At 39.1% G+C, this 17,910-nt stretch overlaps 1 protein-coding gene across 3 annotated transcripts; it reads left to right on the forward strand.

Moving 5' to 3' along the window:
- The first annotated feature begins 2,193 nt into the window (after positions 1–2,193).
- Positions 2,194–13,833, forward strand: LOC308555775 (uncharacterized protein). 3 transcript variants are annotated; one of them, XM_081134333.1, is made up of 6 exons: positions 2,235–2,381; positions 3,161–3,278; positions 4,006–4,073; positions 6,134–6,260; positions 6,741–6,836; positions 11,612–13,833. In XM_081134333.1, exons 3-6 carry the CDS (start codon positions 4,041–4,043, stop codon positions 13,057–13,059), a joined length of 1,704 nt encoding a protein of 567 aa, XP_080990459.1. In that variant the 5' UTR covers positions 2,235–2,381; positions 3,161–3,278; positions 4,006–4,040; the 3' UTR covers positions 13,060–13,833. The 3 variants fall into 3 exon arrangements, with proteins under 3 accessions (XP_080990458.1, XP_080990460.1, XP_080990459.1); XM_081134332.1 differs by lacking the exon at positions 3,161–3,278 and having other exon boundaries at positions 2,194–2,381; XM_081134334.1 differs by lacking the exons at positions 3,161–3,278; positions 6,741–6,836 and having other exon boundaries at positions 2,194–2,381; positions 11,612–13,832.
- The last annotated feature ends 4,077 nt before the right edge of the window (positions 13,834–17,910 follow it).

Raw genomic sequence — 17,910 nt, forward strand, 5'->3', positions numbered from 1 at the left:
ATAAATACACACATATGAAAGAAAGAGAGAGAGAGAGATAACTTCACCTATTAATAAAGGTGAAAGGACCTTGGAGAAACAGACTGTGATGAAGGATTGATGCCCCTGAGTTATGAAGACCACACAGAAGTGCTCCTGTGCAAGAGCAGGTGGCCACACTGAGCTAAGAGAGAGATTGCGAGAGTTAAAGGGGTGTCAGGAACAGTCTTTTTACAGCAGTTGTACTGCTCTCACCTGTGTGGGTTAATCTGCATTTTATTTGGAGTGTAAAATATTTATGTCCTGGGGGAAAATCTTATAAAAACCATGAAACTTCCCACATAAAATGGAATTAATCCACAACACAGAAGTATGTGTTGCAGCAGAACACATTTTTTCACAAAAAAATTCAGAATAGAAAAAAAGAATACATTTAGAAATGCATTTTATGAGGCTAAATACAAACTAGGACAAGATATAAAATTTATAGTCAAACTAAGAAGCATAGATCCAAAATTTATAGTAAAACATTTGCAAACTGAATTACATAAAAACATTATAATCAAGTCTGGTTTGTCCCAGAAATGCATGTTAGCAGATTAATGACTTAGAAGATTTATTAATGCAATTCACTGCATTAACAGATTAAAGGAAGAAACATGATTATCTAAATGGATGCAGGAAAAAACATTTGATGACATTCAATATCCATTCATGATTTAAAAAATATAGCAATCTAGGGATCTTCTTTAATCGGTCAAGTTATCTACAAAGCCTACAGAAAATATTGTATTCAGTGATGAGTCATTTAAGGTATTTATTTCCTTTAAAATCAGAACAAGACATTAATTCCAAACAGCATCTCTGCCACTGGCACTTCAAGCACTCTTGGATCTACTCTACTGGTCCAGTAGTGGAACAGCCTTCTCTTGGTCTAGGTCTCACTGAAAACCATCAACTTTTCCAGTTATTTGGTAAATGGGCCAGAGGCCCTCTAGACATTGTACATCTGTTGTTGTTGTAGGAAAGGCCAGATGCAACAATTTACTCTCACCAGAGAAGGAATATATGCAGAGTGTTCCCCAAAATGAATACACACTTTAACAGCTGATAGCTCAAGTTTGAAAATAAAATTTATTTTAATAAACACTGCCTTTTTAATTATTCAAAGTGTGTGTATATATTTTTGGGGGACTATATATATATCCCACACCACTGAACTTCTAGAAAGTAGAAGGTCCCTGAATTTTTTTGTCAGACTTATTTTCCATTCTGTGACACACAAAAGGCTGATTAGCAATTGGTCGCATCATTCTACATTCCCACCAGTAATGCACAAGGATTCCAATTTCTGCAGGTCTTCACCGACACTTGTTTTCTGTATTGTGTTGTTTTGTTTTCAGAGCAGCCACACTAATAGGTGTGAACTGATATCCCATTGTGGTTTTGATTTGCATTTCTCTAATGGTTAGTAATGTGTATTTTTTATCAATACAAAACAATGCACATGTCCAATTTAATTATCTTTACTATGAAATGATCTGTCTTACTGCAACACTGTGATCCCAGATTTCTTTTTCATATTATTTTTCTGGCATATTTAGTTAATCTCTTCATTTTCTACCTTCAAGTGCTCTTTAGTATTAGGTTTGTCTTTGTAAACTGTAAAGTTGATTATTTTAAAAATCATTCATTCAGCACTATTGAGCACATATTATTTGGTATATACGGTGCCAGTCACGGAGGATACAGTTTGAAGAAGGGGATTATAGTCAATGATGGAAGACAAACTTTATGATTACAATGAACCATTTTAAAAGAATGAGTGTCATGAGAAGGGATATACTGTTTTTTTTTGTTTTTGCTTTTACCTAAGTTGAATGCCGGTTAAAAATATATCTTTTATAGGTTACAAAATTTGGACATAATTTAGATAAAAATTTGTAACAGATTTTAACACTTCTCTTACCAATCAAGAAAAAGCATCAGGGAGCACCTAATTTTCCACACTTGAAATACATTATCACTTTTCCCTCTTATTATCATTGTCATTATAACTACGAATAAAAAGGGTGCACGAGAGGATAAGCGGTTAGAGCTGATGCCGAAAGACAGATTCAACCTTCTCTGGCTCCTAGCAAGGGGCGTTCTCCAGCCTACCGCCTTTGGCCCTTCTCGGCCACCGTAGAGGTACCTACGGCGGCGACGTCTGGGAAATGTAGTTCAAAAAGAAAAGCGCTATGCTTCAGGCGGGGGACTCGTCGGCTCTCCGGGGCGCAGGCACAATTACGCCGGACGGCCTGGCGGCGGTGAAAAATGCTCCTACGCTAGGTGCTCCGCTTGCCTACAGGGAGGCCCGCCGCTTCGCGCACCCTTCGCGGTGGGCCGGGCCCAGAGTGCTGGTGAGACGGGGCCCGGGGTGTGCTCCTCCCGCGGCGGGGCCGGGACGGCGAGTCCCAGCTCGGGCGTCGGAGGCGCGGCGGCCTCGGCAGGTGAACGCGGCCCGGGGAGGGGGCGTGGCCCGGAGAGGTACCCCGAGGAGGCCGGAAGTGGGGGCCGCAGCCTCGGCCGGGCTCCTGGGGAAATGGCCTCAGGGAAGGGAGTGCAGAAAGCTGTGTCTTGTTTCAGGGTTCGTGAGCCCTGCGGTGGTTTTCCGCTTGTAGCCTTTGTTGGGTCTCCCACCCCCCCAAGAGTTTAAATGTTATTTTAGATGTATCCGTTTTTGCAAACCTTGCTTGTTTGGCATCGTTTTCCTAGAGTTTTTTAACCAAATTTTTAAAAAATTTTGTCCTCTTGCTAAATGACTCCCTTTTCTCCTTTTTAAAGTTCATTTCTAGCCAGTGACGCTATGGCTTCTGAGTCTTGTATTTTTCGGGAGTGGGGAAGGGAAGGTGGTAGGTAGTGGTTCCTTTTGCATTTGCTGTGATTACTCTTCTTCATAAAGGAAGCACAGCCTCCAAAAGGAAGAAAAGAGAGGAATTTTTGCTTAGCTATTTATGAAAAGGACACCAAGTTCTTCAAATGACATTTGAAGAGTTAGTGTAATTGTCGAAAGAAACCTTCAAAGCCTTAAGAATTTATTTGAGCCAAGATTTTGAGCACGAGCCTGGAAGCAAGATCTCAGTGGATTGGGAAAATGCTCTGGAGAACGGCAGTCTTACAACTCTTTTTATATACTTAGAATCAAAGGAGAAAAATGTAAGGAAGATTTACTAGATTGAGGTGGGCGAAAGCAAAGTGGGGAAATCTCTAGGACTGGATGAAAAGCGAATGGAGAGAGACATACTGCTTTTACACTGGTGGGTGCAGGATAGTTAACATTTAATAACTGGATGGAAGGGAGATGGTATGTGGGCAACCAGGTAACAAAAGGGAGTTTCCGTGTTGTACTTTGCTACTTTGGGTCTTTTTGAAGGATCTGGAAGCAAAAATTATTCTGACATGCCAAAGACATGTTCTAGATACACAAGAACAATAGACAGGGCTCGCTTAAGGTAAAGATTAACCTTTTATGAAGGAAGCCGTAGGTCTGGGACATGACTACTCACCATGACCTACCCAGTTAGGAGTTAAGGTTCTGACTATGCTGTGTGGTTACTTTTGGTCACTGGGCTTGTCAGGCCCGTGTAGCCTTCTTTGTATTTTCATAGTTTTAATTGTTATAGCTCAAAATATCAAAGTGCAGATGTGTGGAATACTTATTTTTCATTAATTTAACTCTGTTAGCCCGATGTGACTGCCCTTTACTCTGTTAATGCTCTTCAGATAGTACTAATCCCTTAGTTTGATTCATCTTTAGTCATAAACCACTGGTTGAAAGAGCAGGCCCAGTGACTAGAAGTATGCTTGCTGCCCACTCCTGGTTGTGGTGACCAAACTTAGGGACCCTCTAACTTGAGGTAGCCTGGGCTATGACAGGTTCCCTCTGCAGGGTGCTCAGTGTGGAGTTTGTAACCTTGTCGGGCCTAATGAGGGTGGGAGAGCTGGCAAGATGGAGAGATGTCACAGCTTCTTTCTTTATTTCAGGTGCCTTCTCCAAGAGGGGTAGTGGGTAAGGAGAAATGGCCACAAAGTTGCTACCAGCCCAGGCTCAGGTGAGTGCAAGTTCTTGTACACCTTCTGGGTTCAGAGATTCAAGAACCTGCTTTATTCATTGTTGAGCTTATCTAGGCTGTAAGTCTAAGGAGGGGTCAGAGGGCCTGGCTGGTGTTTTTCTTGCCTGAGGGCCAGTCTCATTATGAATTCTGCACTTAACAGTTAAGTACTTGTTTACTAGGAATTGAATGGGCCATCAATCTTGAGCCACTGTCACACCTAGAGCTTTGTGAGGGATCCAGGGTGTTTTTGCTCTTTGGAGGGCAAAGACATGGGAAAGTCAAATAATTCCTTCACAACACTAGGAATTACAGAGGAAAGGTATGACATTTGCCTTTCCAGTCAACTGCAGCAGTACCTGGTAAAGGTCCAGGTGATTTTTAGGAAGATCCAGGAAAGAAGACGTATGAGTCAGTTGGTATGGTCAGGGATACTACTCAGTATTGGGTGATTTTGGACTGACAAGCAGTACTGGGCTCATTTAAATGATGAAAGGAAAAGAGGTCACAACTCTGGCAGTTTTGGGGAAGTGAGCAAGTCTTCCCCAAAGGAGGGAAGCATCTGGTCCACAGTGATTTCTTCCCTTCTTTGCCCATCCTGGCACTTGGGGAAATAGAATTAAAAACATAAATTCTTCCCAACCCAGAAAACCTCTCTAACAAAAGTAGAAGAGAAAGAAAACACTCTTACTGAGTAAGTGTTAAGCCAGAATATGGTGTGCATCACAGGCAATCCACTAAAGAGACTGCAGAGATAGAAAGCTCCTCTTATGTAGATGAGCATAGATTCAACCCAGTTTTGCAGTTTGGCAAATTTGTTAGGTGACAAGTTAGCCCATCTCCTCCCAGGAGACTGGGAGCTTGGTACATTCAGAGAGATGGCTACCAGGTCCTTGAGGAACCTTTCCTGAATTGTGAGGCTTATTTAGCCATTAAAAAGATTTACATATAATTGGAAAGGACTGAGAAAGAAATTCTGGAAGGAAACGGGGCGGGGGAGCTGGAGGCTCCTCCTTCATTTCCAGACAGCCTCTTACTTTTAATTTGTGTTTGAAGTTACAGGTCAGAATATTCCTGGCCTTGTGACCTCCTTCCTTGGTTTTGGGCGACAGTAAAGAGAAAGCAAACTGTGACCTAACACTTATTCCTTTGGAAATGTGTCTGAAGGAAATAAACTTTGCACACTTTACTGGTGATGTGCAGGTATGCTCAAGCCAGCAATTCTAGCGTTACTAAAGTGGAAATAACCTGAATACCCACCAGTAGATTAGTTATGTGAACTGATTGATCTATACATTAAAATGATGGACAGCAAATAAAACATGTTTAGTGGGATACAGATACCTGTATAATATCTCATTTTTTAAAAAAAAAATAAAGCCATAGTAGCATGTAAAAATTCTGAAAGGATATACAAGAAGAAACTTGTTTCTGGTGGTAGAAAGTTGGATTAACATTTTCCCCCTGCCTATTGATCTTTTCTAAATTGCTTTCAAAAAAAGATTCTTAATAATAAAAGGGACCACTAATTTTAAAAAGGTGAGTGGTCCAGTGAAGCCAGAGAGAGGTAGACAGAAGCCTCCTTGGTGGACAGGGAGGATTCCAACCGCAGTCTTGTCACTGGGCCCTTATTGAAAGGTTAATATGGCCCACTACCCTGGGCCCTCTCCTAACAAAGCCATGCTTGGGGGATTTTCAGAGCCTTCCCTTGCCCAGGACACAGAGATAGCCCAAGGTGGTGACAGTCCAGCCACATCTGTACAATGAGAGTTTGGTCTTGATAATTGTATATTTCCATATCTGAAGCACTGTGTTTCCATCATTCTGGTTTTGTTTAATGATTTCAAATGCTCATTATGTTTGGTTGCTGTGCTTTAACTTCTGAGGGCACAATGCTTCATTCACAGTAGGTACATGATAAATATGTGCTCAGTAACTGAGGGGTGGTCAGGAAGTATTTGGCTTGAAATACTTAGGACTCTAAGTGGTGACAGGGTTGCTGCTCAGTCATCCTCTTGTGGGGATGGGCCTGGGTGAGCAGAAATGGGTTTGCATTACAGGAGTCTGTGACATTCAGCGATGTGGCCGTGCTCTTCAGCCAGGATGAGTGGCTATGCCTGGATTCTGTGCAGAGAACCTTGTACCGGGAGGTGATGCTAGAGAACTACAACACCCTGGTCTCTTTGGGTAAGGACCTTGTCATGTGATGCAGAATCTGCTGGGGAGAGCATCTTGGTGCTCTCGCATCTTAGTGCTCTCTCCAAGGACGACATTTAGTGCTTGTCCAGGTTCAGCCCACCACTGTAGTAGGTGGGCTTTGAGAGTGGTAGTTGCTATTCCCCTCAGCTACTGGGAAGGTTTCAGCTTGATAGAGTTAGTGATGGACATCACCAACTTTTGTGCTTTTCCTATTTCCTACCCCAGGAACTCTGTTCCCCTGCATCTCATAGGAGGTTCCAGCTTAAAGGAGTGCACAGCCAGAACTCTAACTTTTACCACCTCTTGGCCATCCTCTGGGAGCTCAGTTTTAAGCCCCTCTCAGAACAAACCTCTCTCTTTCCTTGGATTATTCCTCTGGCCTATAGACCCTGGGGCTGTATCTGTGTGCCAGGATGGCAGCTCATGTCTGTACTATGGACTCATTCTCTTTTTCTTGCTCACAAACAGGAATTATGTTTTCCAAACCAAAAGTTATCTTCCAGTTACAGCAAGGGGAAGACCCGTGGATGGTGGAAAATGGAATTTCTCTTGGTGCATGTCTAGGTGAGTGATAGTCATTGGGGAATGGCATAGCTTATCTTACTGCTGCTTGTTAGCAGTGAGGCCACTCTCAGCTGACATTGATCAGGGCCCTTGCTGATGTGTCAGGCCAGATGGGAAATGCTGGAAAGATACATCTTCACACTCTTACCATTTTGAGTACTTGATATAGCAGGTTCAGAGGGAGAGTTGGATTTTCCCAATATGGGTTGCACTTTTTTAATATGCCCCTTATAATTTGAATGCAAAATATATAATGCAATAAATAGTGTATAAAGGTTTGTGATTCATATCTTCCCCTTTTTTCCTTGTTTTCATTGGATTAATTATTTTCTTAAATTATTTTGCTTTGTGGTTTGCACATACCTTTTAACACTAAATACATCCCTTATTGTTCCATGTTGGTTTTTTGCTTTAACTTTTTTTGTCTGCAACTTATTGCACATGATTCAGCTAAAAAGGAAAAGCAGATGTACTTGTATTTATGTACAAGCAGGGGGAAAGCAGGGGTAGCAAAATTTTAAGTTATCAAATATAGGCAGAATGTTTGCAGATATTCATCATGCTTTTCTCCTAAATTTTTTATGTGAAAATTTTCAAGATAATATGTTCCAGACCCTGACGACCAGGATATAGCTCTCAATCTCTAAAACCTCTTGGATTGTTGGTTCATAAGCTCTCGCTCTCTGTTCTACTTTGAATTTTATCTTTGTTTCTGGCACCAGAGGATGATTCTCTTTTGAGTTTTGCTGCTTATCCAGCATTTATTTCTCTTGATGGCAGGAGACAGGCTTTCTGTGTCCATTTAGTCTCGTGTTTCCTTTCATGAACTCTGTCTTCAGATTTTCCACTTTGGTTTGACTAGAATATGTTCTTAAATAATGTTTTCAGAAAGGTTCATGTGCACTATAGTTGTGCATGTCTAAAATAATTTTACCTCTCCTGTGGGAATTATGTTTTGAATCTAGAATTGTGGCTTTTTTCTCCCCCTCTGAATTGTCCAAATTTTGCTCCAGTGTCTTTGGATTCTGAGTGTTGCTAAAAAATCTTCTGTTAGCGTCATTATGCTTCCTCTATTTCCTGTATAGAAAACCTGGTTTTTTTTTTGTCTTCTGTCTGAAATTATAGAATATCTTCTTTATCTGTGGAATTCAGAAAATTCATTAGGTTGTATCAGGGAGTTTATTTTTTTAATATTGTTGTTTGGCACTCATTCGCCCTTTACTTTCAAGAACCAAGTCTTTTTCATTTCAGGGATCTTTTTTTCTATTACATATTTACACACACTCTGCCACATTCCATTAACAATTCAAGGAACCTGATGCAAGAATAATGATATAATAAAACAGAAATTCATTCAGAGCTCTAGAAAATAAATATATCTGTTGTAAGGACCAGAATGGGTAGCCAGAATGAGTTTCAGACTTGGCTCTGAGCTTTCTGATTGTCAAAGAAATCATTAGTATCAAATGAACTCTAATTCATTAATAAGCACTCAAAAATTATTTTTATTTGTACAAGGTATAAATAGTATTATAAAAAAAAAAAGAGCTAAAAAAAGAGACTCACCTGAAATTTTACCAACCATGATGAACCTTTGGTGGTATTTTACTGTTTATCCTTTCAGACTGTGAGTATTGTTTGAGTGTGTTTGTACATGAGAGAGACAGACACACACACAGAAGGAGAGAAATAGAGAGATTAATTATATATATTGCTCTTGAGCCTGTTTTTAATTGTGAATGTTCTTCAGTTATTCAACCTTCATTAAATAAACGCCTACCTCTTTGAAAGAGCTCTATTATATTGTTGAGCTATATTTACTGAACAGTCTTTAAAATTTTAGTTTTCAGTTTTTCCCTGTTTATATTGCTGCTATGGCTATACAATAAAAAGATAAAAAGCTCTGAGAGTAATTACAGCACAAAGGTGTGAGTATTGTGAATAAAAAGGCAAGGAATGTGAGTTGAAAATTTATATAGGATTTTTTGAAAAACTATTCAACCTCATTACAATCAATGAAATTCAAACTAAAACAATGAGATGCCATTTTTTCTTATTAAATTACCAGAAATTAAGAAATACATATCCAGTGTTTTGCTACTGCTCTGAGGGATATGCAGTATCTTTAGTGGGATTTTGATTGGTATATTCTTTCTGGAGGACTGTCTGGCTTTATTAAAATCAATTCCAGGTTTGGAAGTTATCTTAGGAAAATAATTTTATTATTGTGCAAAGTTGCAAATATGGTGTAAAAGAATGTTATAATATGAGGGATTACTGGGGAAAAAGAAAGCTAAATGACTCTCAGAGGGGATTTAGTAAATTATATGTTCACACATTGGAATATTATTACATAGCCATTAAAATGAGGCTGTCATTCTACTGGAGATAAGCTCACAATTTTTAAAATACGTTTTATTGATTTCAGAGAGAGGAAAGGGGAGGGAGAGAGAGAGAGAAACATCAGTGATGAGAGAGTCATTGATTGGCTGCCTCCTGCATGCTCCTCACTGGGGAATCGAACCCGCAACCCAGGCATGTGCCCTGACTGGGAATTAAACCACAATCTCCTGCTTCATGTGTCGTTGCTCAACCACTGAGCTATGCTGGCCGGGCTCACAATTTTTTTTTAAGTGAAGAGGGGGAAGGAATAACCTTAGTTTCAATCTGATTTTATTATATATTTATTTATTTTTATCCTCACTTGAGGATATATATATATATTTTTTTTCTTTTTTCAGAGAGAGTGGAGGGGGGTGGAGAGAGAGAAATACCCATGTGTACAGTGATTGATTGCCTCCCACAAGGGCCTGGAGCCAGGTATTGAGCCTGTTACCAAGGTACGTGCCCTTGGCCGGAATCATACCTGGGATCCTTCAGTCTGCAGGCTGACGCTCTAACCACTGAGCCAAACCAGCTAGGATATGATTTTATTTTCTAAGTCAAAGTGTCTTTTAATATACAGAAAAAATGTGGTGAGCTAAATTTCACATATAATAGTGATTATATTTGCATGATGTGTTTATGTGTGAGCTGTATTTTCACTTTTATAGTTTTCTTAATTTTTCTTATGATTGTATGTTTCCTTTTTGGGTAAGGAAATTAAAGCTCTTTCATAAAATACATTTTTTTTTTTTTTTTTAAATTCTCACCCGAGGTATGTTTGTTTTGTTTTTGTTTTTATTAACTTTAGAGAGAGAGAGAAACATTGATCGCTTGCCTCCCATATGTGCCACGACTGGGGATCGAACCTGAAACGTAGATATGCGCCCTGACCAGGAATCAGACCCGCAGTCTTTTGGTATATGGGATGATGCTCCAATCAACTGAGCCACTAGGCCAGGCAATACATTCATCCCTTTTGAATCAATGCTTCTGTTTTTTGCACTGTATCCTAAGTGATCAAAAAAGTGGTCAAATTATTCTCAAGAAAGTACCCTTCTCTCAGTTTTTCCCATATCATTATATGGCACCTCTCTCAACCGAGCTATCTAAGCTAGAAGGTTGGTATTATCCTTGAGTCCTCTCTTTCACTTACTCTGTAAACTCTGTTAATATGTGAAGATGCCTGTTATCCCTACCTCCAAAACAACCCAAATGTGCCCTCCTCTACTACCATGCTGCTGCAACATCCTATCACCTCCATCCAGGAAGATTTTGGCAGTCTCCTAATTGGCTGCTCTGCATCTGCCTTTGTTCTCTTTTCCTCCCTCCCCCATTTACAGTCCATTTGTTACAAAACCATAGTTATCCTTCTTAAAACTATCATGTCCCTCCTAACCCTCAGTGATACTTAAAAGAAGTTCCAAATACCTTTCTATATCTTATAAAACCCCACATGATATGGCCCCTGCCCACTGCTTTACCTTGTGGCACTCTTTCCTTGTTGCCTCTTGCTTAAGTTACACTGGACTTCTTTATGTTTTTTGAACACACAAAACTTATTTCTGCCTTAGAGCCTTTGCGTTAGCTATTGTTTCTGACTGGAATCATCTTTATACCCACATTTTTGCATGACCAGCTCTTGTTATTTGGATCTCATGTTTAATTTTATTTTCTCATCACTCAGTTTGAAATAGCTTGTTTACTCTTATTATACATCACCTTGTTTTTGTTTGTTTTCTTAAAGTTCTCATCACTTCTTAGTACTTCTTTATTTGTTTACTTGGTCATTGTTAGTATCCTACTACTAGATTGTAAACCAGATGAAAATCAGACTCTTGACTGGCACATTCCTTGTAATTGTGAGTCTTGACCTTTGCATGGTGCATAGTGGGCACTCAGTAAATATTTTTTGACTAAGTTAAAAAACCATACCAACATTGAATGAGTCTCAAAACAGAATTAGTTGATGAATTGTGTTTCAGAGAGCTTTTTAGGGACAGTATCTCTTTTACTTTTTTTTCATAGCCCCTCTTCAGTTTTGTCTTGAATTTATGTTGAGTACACAGTTGGTTGACTGGAAGATGAAGCTGGAGAACAACACATCCTGCTTTACACAGAAATGCCCTGCACCCTTCTGAGTTGAGCTTTGTTACTAGATCAGGCCTGGATCCTCCGCCTGGAAGATATTCCCTCTGAGTTCGTCAACTCACCTGTATATTGGTTTCTTCAGACCCTTCCCATCCAGGCATATCTTTATCCTGCTTCTTTCTCTTCCCCTTCTTTTCTATCCTAAGATTCCAAGGATATGTTTGTTTTGATCTTTGTATATTTTTGTGTCACTTTTCTTTAGTCTCAGTGCAAGGGAGACTTACATGTTTTGCTTATTTTAGGATGGGAGAGCTTGTTTGAAACCACGATTTCCAAAGAAGAATATCAGGAAGTAATGAATAAACTCATAGGTGATGATACTTTTGACTTCAAGTTGGGGAAAACCTACATAAGTGAAGACAAGCTAGAGAAGCAACAGGGCAAAAAGAATAAACCTTTCAGGAAAGTCTCAGTTACCATAACAAAAACCTATGCAAAAGAGAGGAGCTTTGTAGGTATTGAACTTGAGAAAAATCTTGGTCTAAAATCATCACTTATTAGGAAACCCAGAATTATTTCCAGAGGAAGGAAGCCCCATTCACAGCAGTATTCAGTTCTATTTAAACAACTGGGAGTCAATACAGTGCGAAAATGTTACAAATGTAACATCTGTGGGAAAATTTTCCTCCACAGTTCTTCTCTGAGTAAACATCAGAGAATCCACACTGGAGAGAAGCTCTATAAATGTAAGGAATGTAGGAAAGCTTTTAGCCAAAGCTCATCCCTAACTCAGCACCTGAGAGTTCATACTGGAGAGAAACCTTATATATGTAGTGACTGTGGAAAAGCATTCAGTTTCACTACATCTCTCATTGGACATCAGAGAATGCATACTGGAGAGAGACCTTATAAATGTAATGAATGTGGAAAAACATTTAAAGGTAGTTCATCTCTTAATAATCACCAGCGAATTCATACTGGAGAAAAGCCCTATAAGTGTAATGAATGCGGGAGAGCCTTTAGCCAGTGCTCATCTCTTATTCAACATCATAGAATTCATACTGGAGAGAAACCGTATGAATGTAGTCAGTGTGGAAAAGCCTTTACTTCAATATCACGTCTAAGTAGACACCATAGAATTCATACTGGAGAGAAACCTTTTAATTGTTATGAGTGTGGTAAAGTATTTAGTTATCACTCAGCTCTTATTATACATCAGAGAATTCACACAGGTGAGAAACCTTATGTATGTAAAGAATGTGGGAAAGCCTTCAGCCAAAGCTCTGCTCTCATACAACATCAAAGAATTCATACTGGAGAAAAGCCCTACAAATGTAATGAATGTGGAAAAGCTTTCTCCTGGATTTCACGGCTTAATATACACAATAGAATCCATACCGGAGAGAAACCATATAATTGTAAAGAATGTGGAAAAGCCTTCAGTTCCCACTCAGCAGTTAATACTCATCGAAAAATTCACACTGGAGAGAAACCTTATAAATGTAATGACTGTGAAAAGGCCTTCAACCAAAGCTCAGCTCTAATTCAGCACCAGAGAATTCATACTGGAGAGAAACCATTTAACTGTAAAGTGTGTGGGAAAGCCTTCAGGCAAAGTTCATCCCTTATGACACATATGAGAATTCATACAGGAGAAAAGCCTTATAAATGCAAAGAATGTGGAAAAGCTTTTAGTCAGAGCTCATCCCTTACTAATCATCAGAGGACTCATACTGGAGAAAAACTATAAGTATAATGCATGTGGAAAATCTTCCAACTGAAGTTCATTCCATACTGAATATCAGAGAATTCATCCTGGAGAGAAAATGATAAAAAGTACTTAAACTTCAGAATTTAGACCTCATCAAATATCAGAGACTTCATGGCGCAGGATAGCCTTCGGGATATTAAGAAAATACCTATGTTTTTTCCCCATATGTTCTTAAAGTTATTACTGAATATAAAAATAGAGAATTTGTAATATCAAAGGGTCAGTATGTTTTTTCTTTCTAGTGATGTATGATAATAGCCACAAGCTTTCACAAGCATCACTGGGAAGCATGTTGACATACATAAAAGTGCAGCCATAAAATCTAAATTTCAAATTAATCTGGGAGTCTATTTTTTGAAATTATATTAAAGTGTTATACAAGCAAGCTGCACTAAGAAGAATGTTTTGGGAAAGAAATGTAAGCAAGTGACCTGTAGCTACCTCACTGTCACTAAAACTTGTTTGTTTTTTTTATTTAAAAGCAAATTCTGTACTTGCTGGTTGTTACAACTTTTAGGTTGTTTCTCTTCTGCTTTCTAAGCCATCCACTTGAAAAATCACTTCATAACTTATGTAGGTATACAGTCCTGTGAGTTTTCTCCCTGAGTACTTTTTTCAAACTCGGAATCAGATCTAAAGGTACTTTATTTTAAATGACAAAATGCATGATATTTCACTTGTTTTTCTCATAAAGTGATTACATTTGCTGTATTAAGTTGAAGAAGGTTATTCAGACAACTACTACTTTTGCAAGTTAATTTACAACTCTTGGCCCCCCAGGCTGTGCCTGTTTCCTGAGCTCTGTAATCACCAGCCACTGGAACCCAGATTGTCCTCCCTAAAGGTAAAGTGAACAAGGTTACTTTTGCCCCCACCACATGGTGCTGATTACCTACGTTCTGCAGGCCACTAGACATAATCAGTCTCTCAGTTCAGATGCTTCTTTCTACAAAAATGGACTATTACTTCCTTCAACAAGTTAGTCTACTTGAGCATTTCTGAAATGTAAGTAATTTGAACAGTTATTTCACAAACCAGACTAAAATTGTTGAACTTTATAGAGGCCAACATCTAGTTTTGCCCACTTTATCAGGAGTAGGAAGCACTTAAGGACTGAAATATCCATTTGTTTAAAAAAACAAACCACACACACACAGAAAAGATGCTATTAGAGGTGGAGTCTAAGCAAAACAAAAATCACTTTTTGTCTCCTGGGACTATTGAGTCTCATTGATTCAGACCTGGGAGGAACAAACTTTTCTGAGTCATGTAATGCTCCACCTGCAAGACCCCTTTTCCCACAACCATTCTTTTAAATTCTGTAATTCCTGGGGAAATTTCTAGGAAAATATAATGTCCCTGTCTTAGTCTGTTTGGGCTCCTATAACAAAATATCAAAGATTGGGTGACTTATAAACAAATTTTTCTCACTATTGAAGGCTACAAAATTAAAGATCAAGGCACTAGCATGGCTGTATTCTGGTGGAGGCCCTCTACCAGCTTTAAAGGTGGGGCCTCTTAAAAAGGACACTAATCACATTCATGAGGGCTCCACCTCATGACAGTCACCTCCCAAAGGTTCCATTTTCTAATGTCATTGCCTTTGGAGTTAGGATTTTAACATACAGGTTTTGAGTGGACACAGACTTTTAGACCCAAGCATTTCTCAAGTATTGATAGTCCTAAAATCAGATGAAAAAACACACCAAAAAACTGAATATATATTAGATATCTCTAATATATATCCAATATATACTAGATATATTAGATATGTCTAATATATATCTAATATAATCCAGTACTGAAGCCAGACAGGGAAGCTCAAGAAAGGAAAATTGCAGGCCAATATCATCCATGAACAGAAATGTAAAAATCTCAAAGCATTAGCAAATGTAACCCCAAAGTTCCTAAACATAGTTTAATACATCATGTAAATGTAGGTTTTTAAAAAAATGGGAATTCATGGTTTACTTAATATTTTAAAACTTACAGATGCTGTGCACCACCTTAACAGGTTAAAGGAGAGAAATCTGTGTGCCTATATCATCAAATACAGAAAAAGTGACCAAAATTCTCACCAGTCATGTTAAAACTTAAGCAGCAGTAGAAAGGAACTTTCTTAACCCTGAATGAGCTGAACATCACATTTAAGATGGAATGACCTCAGAGGTTGTACCCAAGGGCCATTCCAAGGTCAACATTGTGCAGGCCACTGCTGAATTTCAATGTGTCTCATTAATAAAACTGTCACACCTCTCTTCTGTCTACACTTGCTCTTTCCATTCATCTCCCTAGATCACCAGAGGAAGAGACTGTTGGTTCCTGTCACAAGTAAGGAAACAGGAAACCAAAATATGTGTATCCTAAGAGAACTAGACAAAGAAGTAAAAATTAAGTTGTCAACATATTTTCTATGCCTAATTTAACTTATTTTCAAAGAGCTGTTCAAAATCTAGGCAAAAGAGGAAGATTTACATTTTCATACTTGTTAATAGGCCATTTTCAAAGCAACCTGAAAAAAGAAAATGTGCTTTAACTTTTATTATAATATGGTCTATGTGCCTGATATATTTATAGTATTTCAAAGTCATTAGGTTATTTTGAAATGTCCATTTATCTTTTCAGGTGGTTTGGACTCATCTCATTGGCTGTTGCATTATTAAATAGATGTTTTCTCATAAAGAGATCTGTGAAATGAATGGGCTGTTTTTTCTATATTGCCCCTCCACTGGTTTTGTCAGATGTTTCCTCATTAGGTTTATGCTATGCTTTTTAGGTAAGAAAACCATTGAATAACATTGTATTCTCAGTTCATTATGAAACTGGACACAAGGGGTCCGAGGCACCTGTCACTACTTGAGCCAAATTAAGCAGAGACAGGGTTGAATCATGTGAGCACTTATTCTATTATTGCTGGCAAAAATGGGAGAGCAATCGATCACCCTGAAAATTCCGCTCTGATTCCACTTGCCAATTGGTTGATTATATACCAGTGAGGGAGAAGATAACTATATGCAGCTTTGAGCTACAAGTGTAACAGAGAAAGGGGAGAGGAGGATTTGCAGTCTGGCCTTCAGGAGCGCAAAGTCCAATAACCAGGTGGCTAATCTATGATGTTACAAACAGCTCAGTCCATTCCTGGGACTGAAGAATGGTCAGTGTCCCCGAGGCAAACTCCTGGAGGGGGTCAGGGTCCAGGCACAGCAACCAAATCAAAGCATGTCCTGTCCTTGGTCTGTTCTCAAAGTGTATTTCTTTTCTGAGTAAGGGACCCACTGAGGCATCTTATCTTTTTACAGCCTTGTTTCCTCCTCCAGTTTCCCAGGGTCTGTAAGAAAACTTCTCTATAGTTAGTAGGGTGAATAATTATTGAACATCTGTGTCTCTATTCTTAGGTGCCCTGTCCAACTATCAATTATATTAGCACATTACAAGGTTTGTCCTGTTCACTTATCCCATTGCTGCTCATTTTAACTTTGCTCTTTTGGTTAAGATCTGCCTGGTTACCCACTGTATACTTACCATTTTTCTCTTTGTAATCATTAGTATCTTGAGAAGAAATCCTCTGAATGTATGCATGTAGTTTTACTAGTCTGGGGCAAGAGAACAATTCCCCCTTCCCTCTAGTTCTTTTGGTTGTCTGAATAATCATACCTACATGAGACAGATTAACAAGATAAAATCAAATTCAATTTTATGTGCATGAAACCCCACATACATGAGAAAGTCAGAGATGCTGCATACATGAGAGATTCAGAGACAGGGAAAATGAGGTATATATGGCATTCTGAGGTAAGGATGAGGCTTTGGGGGCTTCAGAGGGGAAAAAGGTCTTTGCAGGACAGTAAGAGCAGATGCTCAGTAATTAGTATCTTGCTCTGCCATATAGATAGGTAAAAAAAGTTATGTCTTTTTTTTTTTTTTTTTACTATGGGCAGGAACCCGAATTTAAATTCTTCTAGGTAGTTAAGGGGGAGGAGGCTGATGTTTCTCTTGAGCCCACAGGGTCTCCATTGTCTTTAGATCAAAATAACCCACATATCACTTGCTTTAATCAGTTTTCATTATAATGGTTTAATCAATTATTATAATGGTGAGCAAGCCTGTCCAATTGTTCTTATGCATCTAGGATAACATACCTTTGAAACATCAGAGTAATTTTCTTTTCCAGACCTCTTGGAGGCACAACTAGATCAGTGACCAAGAAACTCCTCACATACCATCTCTGTTAGGATTTGGTCAGTGACCTGGGCTGTGAAATAATTCACAACTAAGAGATGAAATGCAGAGAGGAAATTTATTTTACTTTCCAAGGGAGGAAAGGGCCCGTGTACTGCTAGTCAAAACACAGCGGGAAAGAAAGAGTGGCTTGCATTTAAAAAATATATATTACATATATATTCTTATTGATTTCAGGGAGCGGAAGAGGGAGGGAGAGAGAGAGATAGAAGCATCAATGATGAGAGAGAGTCATAGACCTGCTGCCTCTTGCACACCCCTTGCTGGGGGTCAATCCTGTAACCAGGGCATGTGCCCTGACCAGGAATTGAACCCGCAATCTCCAGGATCCTAGGTCGATGCTCAACGACTGCGTGGGGCTTGCATTTTTAAAGAGCAAGCAGTTGCTGTTGCTAAGTGACAAGGAAGGGATGGGGATTGTGTTGAAGTTGACCAGATTTTTTTTGGGGGGGGGCAGGGGGCATTGTCTTGAAAAATTAGTTTGTTTGCTTTCCATGAGACAGTCTGGCAGATGCCCTAGGGAAGTGTCTTATTATTTTTCCTAAGCCTATAATACATACTTAGAGCAAAAGTTATGAGGAGTTCAAAAGA

This window comes from Miniopterus schreibersii (genome assembly GCF_964146895.1).
Source record: "Miniopterus schreibersii genome assembly, chromosome: 4".
Lineage (NCBI taxonomy): Eukaryota > Metazoa > Chordata > Mammalia > Chiroptera > Miniopteridae > Miniopterus > Miniopterus schreibersii.